At 40.6% G+C, this 13405-nt stretch overlaps 1 protein-coding gene across 2 annotated transcripts; it reads right to left on the bottom strand.

The window, feature by feature from the left end:
- Positions 1 to 498: 498 nt before the first annotated feature.
- Positions 499 to 3395, bottom strand: LOC104960147 (phospholipase D1-like). 2 transcript variants are annotated; one of them, XM_010788111.1, is made up of 7 exons: positions 3195 to 3395; positions 2951 to 3114; positions 1941 to 2110; positions 1750 to 1861; positions 1596 to 1661; positions 1426 to 1484; positions 499 to 870 (listed from the first exon to the last, which is right to left on the bottom strand). In XM_010788111.1, the coding sequence occupies exons 1-7, from the start codon at positions 3331 to 3333 to the stop codon at positions 720 to 722; spliced, it is 861 nt and encodes a 286-aa protein (XP_010786413.1). In that variant the 5' UTR covers positions 3334 to 3395; the 3' UTR covers positions 499 to 719. The 2 variants fall into 2 exon arrangements, with proteins under 2 accessions (XP_010786413.1, XP_010786414.1); XM_010788112.1 differs by having other exon boundaries at positions 1968 to 2110.
- Positions 3396 to 13405: the final 10010 nt, after the last annotated feature.

Here is a 13405-nt window from a genome sequence, read left to right as displayed (position 1 = left end):
TGTGTGTCTCTCTCTGTCCACACCGTATTCTGTCTTTCTGTTCTATCTTTACTTTCTCGCTCCTGCTCTCCTCCTCCTCCTCGCTCCTCGTCTCGTCTCAGTAAGTAGGATAAGGCTTGGAGAGCTCTGTCGTCGTGGTAACTGCCAGAAGTATTCAGTTTGAAGTTTGAGGAGGTCAGTTTGTGGGTCACACACACACACACACACACACACACACACACACACACACACACACACACACACACACACACACACACACACACACACACACAGGACCTGAGAGAAAGTATGGGCCCTGGCCCTTATACAAGAGGGGTTGAAAAGGGGGAATAGATGTTTTTTGAGGGGCAGGGACCTCTGCAAAGCCCTNCGGAGGTTCCCCGCCCCTCATATAGATAAATGGATAGATGTAATTTCATTGATGCTAGATTTGGATTTTGCAAAGGCAAAATGGTAATCCAGGCATTGCACAACAATACATAAATAAAAGATACACGGTCATTTTAAAACCCATTTATTTTTGTTTTAAAGGATTTTACAACATGTGTAGGAAGTTGAAATATCAGAAATATTTTTCAAGCTGTTTACATAAAGAAATTATCTTCACATCGACAATCAGCATAAACACAAAAAACTAATCATATGGAAATGGAGATGAATGTGAGCAGAGCCAACATTTCCGTTATAAATTCTAATCACAGTTGAAACTGGAAGTTTCTCTATAATATCAAAAGGCAGGTCTGAGTATTAGAAAGATAACATGAACTGTGTCCTGACCGTTTGGACCAGCGGTAACACATCCGGCTGCGCCCGCAGCAGTTCAGCCCGGGGATCCGATGTCCGCCAGATCTCTTCAGCACCATTCCTTCTCTGAAAGATAAAACAAACTCTAAATGTGTGGAAAACAAAGCACCATATAAGGCTTTAGATATCGCAGTTCACTGCATTCTAGAATTGGTTGGTAAATGCTTAATAAAACGGTTTTGATTGATATCCACATTTGAGTTGAAGGAAATCTGCAATTGTTTTAATTATTTTTTTATATTTACTTAGATATTTTTGTTATTAGTTTGTTTCTTAACTATTGCACTATTTTGCCTGTATCTTTATTTAATTTATTATATGTACAAAACAAAGCAAGCAAAGTTCCTGCATGAGAACAGGACAAAAAACGTAACAAATAATAGTAATAATACATTTAATTGATAGGACACTTTTCTAAGTACTCAGAAACGCTTTTTCTGATTATTTTCTATAAATAAATGTTTCAGAACCATATATTACAATTTTCTCGAAACCAGTCACATTAAACTAGTATTGAGTAAAAAGTTCTGTCCGAAACAGCAGGACTAACTTGTTTTTGAGGTTCACAAATTAAATACCAAAAGTTATTTATTAACATTTTTGACATGGTGTCGTTCTTACAAGCCTTTTGGTCCCAGATCATGGATGAAGGACAACTGGCTGACGTCAATGAACTCCATCTGAAATAAATAAATCACTGTTTCTATTACAACATTCATCAACATATTTTCCCAAAATATTTTGTAATTTAAGATAAAAGAACCCTTTTTCTAACTCCAAATGCTCATTACCGTTGCGTGGTAGTTCCTGTACATCGGCTTCTTTAGCAGATTATTCAAGTAATCTTCCAGTTGTTTCTGCAACACATAACAGAGACTTCAGCAAGATAATAAAGTATTCAGGAGGGACTTTGATTGACAGTAGAGTCTCAGGTGGAGGGCGTACCCTTCGGCTGGAGACCTGGTCCTCCCTCTCCAGATCGTCTCCTCCCACTCGGGGGAGGTTCGGCATCTGCTCCCCCTCGCTCATTGTGACCGCCTGCCTCTTCACCGTGTTGCTGCAGAGAAACATTTTAAATACCAGAATAAAAAAATGTCGAAGAAAGAACCAAAGATGAGTTCTATACATAAACTTGCGTTATTCCAGAAGGGGAGAACGCAGACCTGCGTTTGGGCAGCGGCAGCCTCATGAAGGTTTTGTACGTCCGCAGCTCTCTGTGCAGATCCATGAAGTGTTTCTCCTTCCTCTTCACCAGCCACGTGAACTCCCCGTGCTTCATCTCGATCTTAAACACCGCCGGCAGCGACTGATCAACACAGACACATTTAATACATTTTAAAAGAGGTTATCTCGTTTTGATAAGATTTGAAAAACGAACCAAAGGATGTTGATAATTGCTAGCAACTTTTCTAACTTTAGCAACTTTACAAACTCTATTTGCAGCTTTAATGAAGCAGAGTCTTTTTTACTGCTTGAAGAAAATGATAAATTCATGATATTCTATAAGAGCATTACATTACATGTCACTTGTTAGACGCTTTTATCCAAAGTGACTTGCATACTGAATACTGTGGACAATCCCCACAGGAGCAATTTGGGGTGAAGTGTCTCAGGGACACAACGACATGCTGGCTGCAGTGGGGTTTGAACCTGTGACCCCCTGATCCGAACACCAACGCACTAACCCACTGCGCCACACGCCTCCCCATCACCAGAGCATCATATGTTTGTAGCTTTTTTGCTGTCCTGTGAGAACCATGTAACTCTCGAATGACTAATAGTGTCAACATAGCTGCATTGATATGTTCAGGAGGTTCAGGAAAAGTTCAAGTCCTGTCATATAAAGCAGCAGATGTAGTAAATGGAAGTACTCAAGTAACAACCAAGTACCTAACAGCTGTATTGAAGTACAGTACTCAAACATGTTCTCAATTAGTTTTGAATGTTAAATGTTTAACTGTTCAAATAAATCAAGCCTGGACAAAAAAAAAAAGACCCTGCCAAAAACTGAAGAAGAAATGTGCTTGCCATTATACCGTTGAGCATCTTGCAGATAAAAAAACCTTGCGATTCAAAACCAGTTTGTGAGGAATTGAAGACGGGAAAAGACTGTACAGAGGGAGTTGTTTAGAAGGTGTTTGTGCACCTTGTTGACGCTCCTCTGCGCGGTGACGTTGAAGCGGTCCTGAGCCGAGGTGAAGCGCTCCACCTCTAGGATCTTAGCGGTGATCGGAGACGACAGGAAGACATTGGCCTCCGACTCTTTGAAGGCCACCATGTTGTAGATCGCCTTGAAAGGAAGACGCTCGGCTGCAGAAACACACCAGCAGATATAAAACCAGACAAAGACATGATGGAAGGTGAACGCCACGCTGAGAAAACACACTCACCTGAGAGGTGAGCGTCCGGGGTGTCAAACTCTCCATCCTCCAGGTCCAGCTCTCGGTCGTCCAGCTTATCCATGATGCCCGTCATGTCGTTGGCCACCAGCTGCAGGGTGCTGCTGGTCGGCTCGGACTGACGAAGCATGTTAGCACTCAGTGTGGAGCCCCGGGCTCACCTGGAGAGACAGGTAGGGAGGAGACCCTCAATAACAACCTGCATACTTATTGATACTTACAATGAAAGAAAAAACAGGCATTATTGGTCAATTATAATAAAGAGGGAGCTGGGTTCGGCTGGTGGGCAATTTAATCACCTGAAATCTGACTTGAATTTTACCTTTTTTACCTTTGGCATATCCCTTAAGCTCTCAAAAAGCAATATATACCTTTTGAGGATCATTATGGCTGCAAGTAAAACATCATTTTAAAATGCAGAGGAAAACCCCCTCCATTGCTTTTCCTATTAACATGACTCCAAAAGGAGAAGGTGGAAAAATAAAGGGGATTGTAATAAACATCTAGGAATGTCTTATTTCTTGTATAACCTCTTTTACATGCATTTATTTTCATTTATTATCTTTAATATTCACTGATAGTGCCGTGTTGTCCATGTCCTCACCTGTTCTATGTTAGAAAATTAAAATAAAAGTATTAAAGAAGTAAGATGGAGGAGAAAGTGTTAAACCAAAATCTTCCTCAATTTGAAGGACGATGTACATAACCCAGACACTCTCTTCTACTTGCTCTTCTACGGCTGGAGCATCTGCAGGAACTGAATAATAAGCGCTGCTTCTGCACTGGAACCATCACTAATGCAAAAACCAAGTTCCTCATCCATCATCAAATACATTCTTTTAATGCTCTCCACCTTTCTCCCCCGGCTCCCTACATCCAGCCACCATTTGTCGTTGCAGCCAGATCCAAACATCAGGAGAAGCAACGGAGAAGAACAGGAAGCAGAGAATCTGTCTAACCACATTCCTCTATACATGTGTCAGAGTGTGTGTGTGTGTGTGTGTGTGTGTGTGTGTGTGTGTGTGTGTGTGTGTGTGTGTGTGTGTGTGTGTGTGTGTGTGTGTGTGTGTGTGTGTGTAAGGTTGTTCAAGTGTGCGCTCAGGACCATAGATACCGGTTGCTTGGAATGTTTCACATGTAAATGTTTAACTTTTATTTTAAAATGATGACTCCAACAGCCAGAATATATAATGTGTAGTTCCACAGGTTTCATTCAAAATTGGGTTTGGGCGGAAGTCAGTAAACCTCTCTTTGTATGAGATGACTCAGTAAAAAAAACAATTACTATTTTGGTTCTGCGGAGAGTTAAGCTGCGGTTTCACTGTGGTCTGTCTGCTTTCACAAAGACACCAAAAGCAACTACAGCGGGAAATCAACAGCTCTGATCCCCACCAGGCCTGTAAAAGTGCCCTTGAGCAAGGCATTGAACCCCCACGTGCTTCTTTAAATAGCTACGAGCTGAGAATGCAGAATTGGCTCAAATAGGCTGGAATCAAATGTAAAAAAAAACTGTAATTTAAATTGAATTTTTCACAAAACAGCCAAGTGTCTCCTTCTGCTTGTACTGATTCATGTTTCTCTCAACTGACTGTGGATAAAAAGTGTCCCTTTAATGTTGCCCCCTCATCATTAAAACACCCCCATCATTAAAACGCTTTTGCCCCCCGATCATTAAAACACAGTTTTTTTAATTAAGCTTTGAAACGAGTTTATTTATTGTTCTTTTTTTAACTGAAAACAAGCCATAACTATTATTTTATACGTACCACTTTTAGAGGCCAGATTAGGCAAGATCACATTGGAAAATAAATTGTGCAGGTCCCAAGCCTTATTTGTAACTATTCTACAGTATAGATATATATTTGTTTCTCATCGGGTATTTAAGCAAATTCTATGCAACATTTACTGTTGTACAATAAAGGCAACACACACACAGAGAGAGAGAGAGAGAGAGAGAGAGAGAGAGAGAGAGAGAGAGAGAGAGAGAGAGAGAGAGAGAGAGAGAGTAGTCAGTAATATGCAAACAATGTATCCTGTGTGTGGCTGTTGTTTTGAGACTGTGTGGTAGAAACATTTTTGTGTGAGAGTGCATCATAGGTGTGTCTGCAGACGCCTGACAAAAGATCCCGGTGAACCAGTGATGCAGGGAGTTTAAAAATAAATGTAAGCCAGCAGAACCTGAAGAAACTGATCTTATAAAGATTAAAATAAAGCAGCTGGAGGAGGGCTGGCAAAAAACACTTCTCATATTCCCTGCTCATTTAAAGCAGCACAGCTTCAGTTACATTTTCTGCAGCTCTGTATAATTATACAGTCTTTTATCTGTGGGAGAATGTTGTTATCTGCAATAAAATAACAGGAACTTGACTTGTTCCCCACATTTGAATTAAATTTGAAAAGCATATTGTCTCTACTTCCTTCCACATAAACTAATAAAACCTGCATTGTTTACCTTACTGATAAGGATTATTTATCACATTTTATTCTTATATTCTTTGAAAGCATCAATGGTTAAACTTACAATATTGTCACAATATTAATATCAAGGTATTCAATCAAAAATGTTGATTTTCTCAATATTGCCCAGTCATAGTTACATTAAAGGTGGGGTAGGTCATTCACTTCAGAAACACTTTGTTATATTCAATGGAATGCTCTTTAATTTCATTTGTGGAAGCCGTAGCGCTGTAAAAAGCACGACCAATCATCTGAGCCGGCCCGGCTAAAATAACTGGATGGCCTACCTGCCTGTCAGCCTTCCATCTCATGCACAAACTTATCTCGTGCCCTNGTGTGAGTGTTAATGTTTGTACTTATGTGTGGATGTGTGTGTATGTGTGTGTTTGTGTGTTTGTGTGTGTGTGTTTGTGTGTGTGTGTGTGTGTGTGTGTGTGTGTGACCCACAAACTGACCTCCTCAACACACACACACACACACACACACAAACACACACACACAAACACACAAACACACACATACACACACATCCACACATAAGTACAAACATTAACACTCACACACACACACACACACACACACACACACACACACACACACACACACACACACACACACACACACACACACACACACACACACACACACAGGACCTGAGAGAAAGTATGGGCCCTGGCCCTTATACAAGAGGGGTTGAAAAGGGGGAATAGATGTTTTTTGAGGGGCAGGGACCTCTGCAAAGCCCTGCATCTCAAACAGCTTTGGTACCAGAACCTTTTCAGTCTCCTCGGCTGAAATTAAGCTGATTATAAGAACTTGACTCTGAATTACTCTTTGTTGAAATTGGATCAAGTAACCTTGATGTTTATTTCCATTCATTCAGTGTGATGATGCGTTATGCTCATATTTAGAATGGTGTTTCAAAGTGTCCACAATAAAGAAAGAGAAAACCAAAGTACCCTTTAGAAAGTCAAATGAATCAATACATTCACGGAGAAATATATTGTATCGTATATTTAAAATGGATGATGCAGTATAATGTAGTCTAGTGGAAATATAGAATAGAATCCTTTATTGTCATTATACAGTTATACAATGACATGAGTATGTGAAATGATTAATGTAAACACCACGTTAAAGCTTGAAAACCCAGATCTTTCCACCTGTGAGCTTTAAGTGAATGAAGTTCTTGTGCTGTTTTCAAAACACGTTGTAGTTCAGCTCTGGTTTACACTCACATGGACACTTTGAGCATGTAGTTGTTACACCATGGAGCACAGAAGTCCTCCACTGCCACCACACTGTCACTGCAGGTGTAGTCACGCTCGTAAACTGAGCAGGCAGCTTGTGAAAGTAAACTAAACAGTCTGAGAAACGACTAGAACCTTCCTCTGTGCTACTAAAAATAGGAAGATCTGTGTAATTGGTTTCACCTCTTCTGGCACTACAACATTTATTATTTATGTTTAAAGGCCAGTAGGTCTGCTGCTTTGCCATTTCATTTTCAACAACAGCTAAAGAAGAGCTGTTTTCATGAGTAATGATCTTCATGTCTACGAAAAATATTTAGTGCAAACTTGTTTAACTTCCCTTTCTCCCCCATGTGTCTCTCTGTCTCTATCCTGGGTGGTTTCTGATATAAATTATTTTAGTCAGTTGGCGGCTGAGTCTCAGCAGGTGGTCCACCCAATCCACCGTAACCCCCGGCAACCCCTGTCCAGCCAATCCAAGCGCTGCCCTGACTGCCACTCCGCTTAGTTAGCCCTGACAGGACCCTGTGTGTGTGTGTGTGTGTGTGTGTGTGTGTGTGTGTGTGTGTGTGTGTGTGTGTGTGTGTGTGTGTGTGTGTGTCGGTGGGTGGGTGGATGTGTGTGTGTGTTAGTAAAAGTACTCAGAGGAAGGGGCGTGCTCTTCGAGTGGTCATTAAAAGTTTATTAAAAAGTCTTCAACCGTTGGGAAATATCAGTGAGCATTGAAGCAGTTGTGTGTGTGTTTGTCTGATGTGTGTCCATACCCCAGAAACATAATAACAAATCTTACTTTCATCCAGTGTTTCCTGAAAAAGTCACTCTCTCTTTCACTCAACATGTCATTAGCCCATTGCTTTGTCTATCTGTTAAATGAAAGAGTTGTAGGCCCATTTTGTATGTTGTTCAGAGTCATTCTGGGAAATTTAGTGAGTCACTCCCTGAGGTAGTAGACAACTTTAAGAGGAAGCAGGTGCACCAAAGAGTCTATCGCACTTGATAAAAGGCTCTTTGGAGAGTAGAGACCTCGACCAAGGGTGTCTCCAAGTGTGTAAGCATCTTGTGATTCAGATCAGCTTCAGAATTATATTGTTTGGCCAACTACACCTTCCACCAAGTTTCATGTAAATTGGGTTGGTAGTTCTTAGCCATAATCTTGCTAACAAACTGAGCCGAAATGAACACCTCCTTCGCGTAGGTGATGACACTTGAATAGCGTTGCTGTTGACTAAGAATAGTAAATATTTAATGAGCATCATGATGCTGACTCAAATGATGTGCTAAAGGCATGAAGCACCCTGTACGTCAGAAAAAAAGAAGGGAGATATATTTAACCCTGATGCTACTTTTTCACTTTCTATGAATCAACATTTTTCGGCTAATTTTAAATAAATAATGTATTTCTCCTACCAGCCAGCATCTCATTTTAATAGGTGTACGTTTTCTTTGTACATCTGTGAAATTATTCTTCTACGTCATCAGTATTTCAAATATTGAGCATATAACCAACATCCTGTACAGCACTGCATCTCTTCCATTTTCACCATTTTCTGTCTGGATGCCCTCCTTTTTTCTTCTTTCCCTCCTGTGTGATTGATGTGGTAACAGGGACGGTGATCACCTGTGTGCATGTGTGTGTGAGAGAGGCAGTAGATGGATGGTGTAAATGTCTGAGCTATCATCAGCTTTGATTGGCTTTGAGTGGCTCTGAGTGCTGGGTCCATCCCAACCGTTTCCCCGGGCCCTCACGAGCAGTGGGCTGTGTGTTTGTGTATGTGCGTATGTTGCCAAGCCTTTTGTGTGTCTCTGTTTTTCTTTCTGTGTGTGTGTGGCACGGTTTCTGTATGTAGATATACATCTGTGCGACCATATTGAGTCCCTGTAAGCCTTATAAAGTACAAAACAATAACAGGGCATCATGCAGGCTGAGTGGCTGTAGCGACTCTAATTCATCTAATGGATTAATGATGAAAATGTGTAACCAAGCCCTGCTGAAGATTAACATGCTCTCAAAAAATAACATTTCCACACAACAATCACAGAGAAATCTTGACTCCAATTCATTTAACAATTGTATTTCCTACAAAGGCAACCAATAAACAATTTACTAAAGAAAAATGGCCGCCCATTTCCTCCAAGCTTGACAGGAAGTGTCATCAAGCTGATTACCCGACTCTTCCCGCCCTCCTCCGAGCTCCATACATACCAAAGACAGCACTGGAGGGAAGAGAAAGGCTCCCAGTTAATGTTTAACCAGGCTATGTAAAGACAGAGTCAGATAGCTTAGCTTATGAGCAAATAGACCGTGTGTGTGTGGGACAACAATCAGTTTAATGGCTGACATGTATCTGAAAATACTGCAGTTCTGAAGAGGCGGTGAAATACTTCAAAAAGCAACTATAGCTTGACCTAATATTTAAAATGTTGCTATGTTTAATGTGTATATGTTACCATCGTTATAGTCATTCCAGTCAGTTGTACTGTATCTACATTAAAACCATACAGGAAATGTTTTCTCAACTTACCTCAAAGCTGAATGTAGTGATTAATTGAGTGAGTTGTTGACATTGATAAGAAACAGCGTCATGGGGGTCATAAAACTTTATCAAGAGGTGAAAGATAAAGTACAATTTGTATTTAAAAGAGTACATTTATCATTTCAAGTTCCTGCAGGAGGCCAAATATAGCAAAAAATATGATGATCACACTGCATCCCGTGTTAGGTGTGTGTGTGGGGGGCGGAGGGTGCATCCATATATGCATACATGGATGTCTGCATGTGTGTTAAAAAGAGAAAGAGCTCTCTTTTTTTTGGCCAAGTTAGCATTACTAGCACCATGTGTTAGTGTGTGTGTGTGTGTGTGTGTGTGTGTGTGTGTGTGTGTGTGTGTGTGTGTGTGTGTGTGTGTGTGTGTGTGTGTGTGTGTGTGTGTGTGTGTGTTGGTGTTTTTGTATAGAAAGTGCTGTGTGCAGTAGAACGGGGGATTTGGTGCCATCAGCACGGTGATGTCAGCACACAGGGACAAACAAAGCAAGAATCCAAACCCTCTCCCAACTACCCACAATCCCACTGGACACTGTTGGGGGCCCTGCCTGAGGTTCCGCTGCCGTTGAAACACACACACCCATGTTAACACAAGTAGACACAGAAATTAACACGTGCATTTGCGTTCACAAGGTCGGTAAATACACACACATGCAATATATACATTCATACATGCGTGTTGTATAGTCGGTGAAACTCAAGCACACTTGGACTGTATGTGCGTACATGTCAACTCAAATGTATAATCAGTACGCTCTATTGCTCATAGCTAATCTCTTTTCATATATACTGGACTTAATCTGGGTTATTTGGTCAATACATTGCTTACTGATTCATTCTGGAAGGTAAAATAGTTGAGGGAACTAACACCAACTGTAAATTACCTTTAGGAATGTTGAACCAATTATATAAGAAAGTTTGTTTCGGAATAAAAAAGTTACTTTTTGGAGACAAGTACTTTGCCGTACTTAGTTCCCAATACTTAGTTAATCAGAATTATTTAGTTCTGATTAACTAAAGAGCAGATCGCGTTCACACCGGAATAAATCCCTGAGGGAGGATTAGGCAAATGAAGCCGCTGACGTCACTTCTTCTTCTTCTGCTTTGGGTTTACTGGCAGGCCGCAAACAACTTCACGGCGTATACTGCCACCCGAAGTCCCCCGGCCGGAAGTCCCCGGAGTTGTGGACTGGCTTCAGTAGAAGCTGCTGGGAAGAAGCTTACTTCCAAGTAAATAGCCAGAATGCCGACACCTCCTCATCTCCACCGCTCCCATGTTTTCTTTTGTGTTGCCATAAGTTAGCCTCTCTCCGTTGGTGCGCTTGGCTAATGCTAATAATGCTAATGCCAGCAAATACAATGGCGGCTTCACAAAACTTTTCAGAGTTTTACGGGGCATGGTTTGCAATCCGCCCAGCCAATCAGAAATGGGAACCTTTTTCTCCCATGAAAGTACCTGCTCTTTAGCAGGCACTAAAAATGGGGTGGAAAGGTTCTCATGAACTAAATCCTAGTTCCGGACTTTTTTGGTGTGAACGCAAAATTTAAAGAACTATCGGAACTATACTGGGAAAAGTATTCCGGTGTGAAAGCGCCTAAAGTGTCAAGTACAATCGGGGGAACTAAACCGAAGTGTAAAATACAGTTAGAAACCTAACTTTAGTAAACTTAAGCCAAATGTTAAGTGTTTAGGAAAATATAACCTGCTCTAAATGTACAAAATTAAGTCAAATCAACCAACTACGTAGTGGCACCGTTAAGACATTTGGTCAGTCCTACAGTTTACAGTCTCCATGTATCGGGTGAACACATGCACTCAGGATGAACTGTGTACCAGAGCAGCAGCGAGTGAGCAGTCAAATCAGAAACACACCTCTGTTTGCTTTGGGCTGGCCCGCTGCCACTCTGCTCCGGCCTCAGACGCATGCCTTGCAAATGGGGACAGACATTAATGTTATTGTATTCGCAGTGGAGTTCATATGAATATACTGTGACTGTACTGAGGCAGACGTTAATATAGATATGATAACGTGTTGCGATAACAGAGCTTAGGCGTGACATGTTTATCTTTGGAAGTCAAGTCAAGCTGATAAGGCAGACTTATTAAAGATGCTGAAACCAACAACTTCTAAAAATATGTAGCTTATATTCTGAATTATTTATATCTGTATACCCTTGTAGCACTTTCCTTATTAATTTTCTACCATACTGTACCCATATGGGAATTCAAACACTCACTCATTAAAACATGTTATAAATAACCTTGCCATACCCCACAAGCTATACAACAAAACTGATTTTCTAAAGGCATTACGTTAACAAAATGAAATCTCCTTTTACCTCATTCTTTCACATCACAGACCAATGTTTTACTCATGTAAATACTATATTATTGTTATTACCATATATTATATTGACCTAAATTAAACCTTTTTCCTACAAAAGCATATATTTGCAAAGCACACATATTTTAATAGCCAAGTCAATGCTTAAAATCCTTCTACAAAACCTTTTCATTTCAGTCGTTGTCACTGTTTTCTTTTAAAGTATGGTTGGAAACGCACATAATAAACATTCTTTCTCCACAAATTCGACATCTGAGGTTTTGTAGACACTTCCAATATTTAAGGGCTGTTTAGTGAATGGGTTGATCAGGGAGCATGCGATGTTAACGTTAAAATGTTTACAACTCCTACTGACAGTAATACATTTAAACAGAAAAAAGTATTTAAAAGCAATCAGTGTAGGGCACCTCTAAATACTAAAATACAAGAAAGAGAACCCGAATGTTGCATACGTTTTGGTTTGAATGTCTATATGAAATGAGGATCAGCCCTTGCATATATTGTCTAATGTCTAAATAACTTTCTGTAAAACAGCATCACGCCGGATGGCACCATGTCAGCTGGATGGTGTGACTTTCTGAAATAACTGTACTGCTTTCTGTTTAAATGCTGCCATCTCCTACTCCAACTATTACACAACAATTAGCAACTGTTGCTGTTTGTCTCTGCTCTTTAAATGCCCTTCTGTCCAAAAACAGTTGGAGACACACTGGGCCTGTGTGCGTGTGCGTGTGCGTGTGTGTGTGTGTGTGTGTGTGTGTGTGTGTGTGTGTGTGTGTGTGTGTGTGTGTGTGTGTGTGTGTGTGTGTGTGTGTGTGTGTGTGTGTGTGTGTGTGTGCTGCTGCTTTTTTTGGGCAGTGGGATTGGGTTTACTGGGCATACTGGACCCAAACAGGTCCTCATTGTGCTTCAGGAGGAAGAGCCGGGTCGTGCTGCACCCTATTCAGCCCAGTTTAGAGTATGTGTTTGTTTGTGTGTGTGAATTTATGTCATATATAATGAGGCATTTTTTCATGTTCTAATGGCTGCTATGCTACATTAGTTTTAGCCAGACATATGTTTAAACCCAACGAGACAGCTTTTACTTTCTGAAACTAAACTTTATTGCAGTGCATAAAGACAGGAAAGTCAGCAAGTTACTAGCCTTAATGATTGCCAAGTTTGTGTGAGGTATTCAACACTACTGATTATGTCAAAATAATAATTATGTGGTCATTTGTATGTCTTGTTTTAGTGTCACTCTCCTCTTTCTCATTGACCTCACTGCAGCTGCTGTTACTGCTCTGATCTTTATGTAAATACTGTAAACATACTTTTCTCTTTGATAGCCTGAAACACCGCTCTGAACAATCTGATCTCTGTAAATCTACAGGGTCCAAAAATGTCACTGATCATCACTTTAATATTCTTTTTTATCTTTGATTTGTTTCTACAGTGACATAACAGGAGAGTGGAGACAGGATCAAGAGACCAGGACAATTTATGAACCCGATGGCATATGGGAACTGGTAGGTTTAACACACACACACACACACACACACACACACACACACACACACACACACACACACACACACACACACACACACACACACACACACACACAAA

The sequence above is a fragment of the Notothenia coriiceps genome, unplaced genomic scaffold (genome assembly GCF_000735185.1).
Source record: "Notothenia coriiceps isolate Sejong01 unplaced genomic scaffold, NC01 NC01_scaffold00031603, whole genome shotgun sequence".
NCBI classification, from domain to species: domain Eukaryota; kingdom Metazoa; phylum Chordata; class Actinopteri; order Perciformes; family Nototheniidae; genus Notothenia; species Notothenia coriiceps.
The sequence above is the reverse complement of the archived record's forward strand: the minus strand, read 5'-3'. Positions and strand labels throughout refer to the sequence as shown.

Excerpts from the sequence above, each read along its gene's own strand:
- LOC104960147 (XM_010788111.1), bottom strand. The coding sequence starts at position 3,333 with ATGCTTCGTCAGTCCGAGCCGACCAGCAGCACCCTGCAGCTGGTGGCC. Across the intron at positions 2,111-2,950 it reads CGCAGAGGAGCGTCAACAAG|TCGCTGCCGGCGGTGTTTAA; the intron begins GTGCACAAACAC and ends TGTGTTGATCAG. Across the intron at positions 1,862-1,940 it reads TTCTCCCCTTCTGGAATAAC|CAACACGGTGAAGAGGCAGG; the intron begins GCAAGTTTATGT and ends GTTTCTCTGCAG.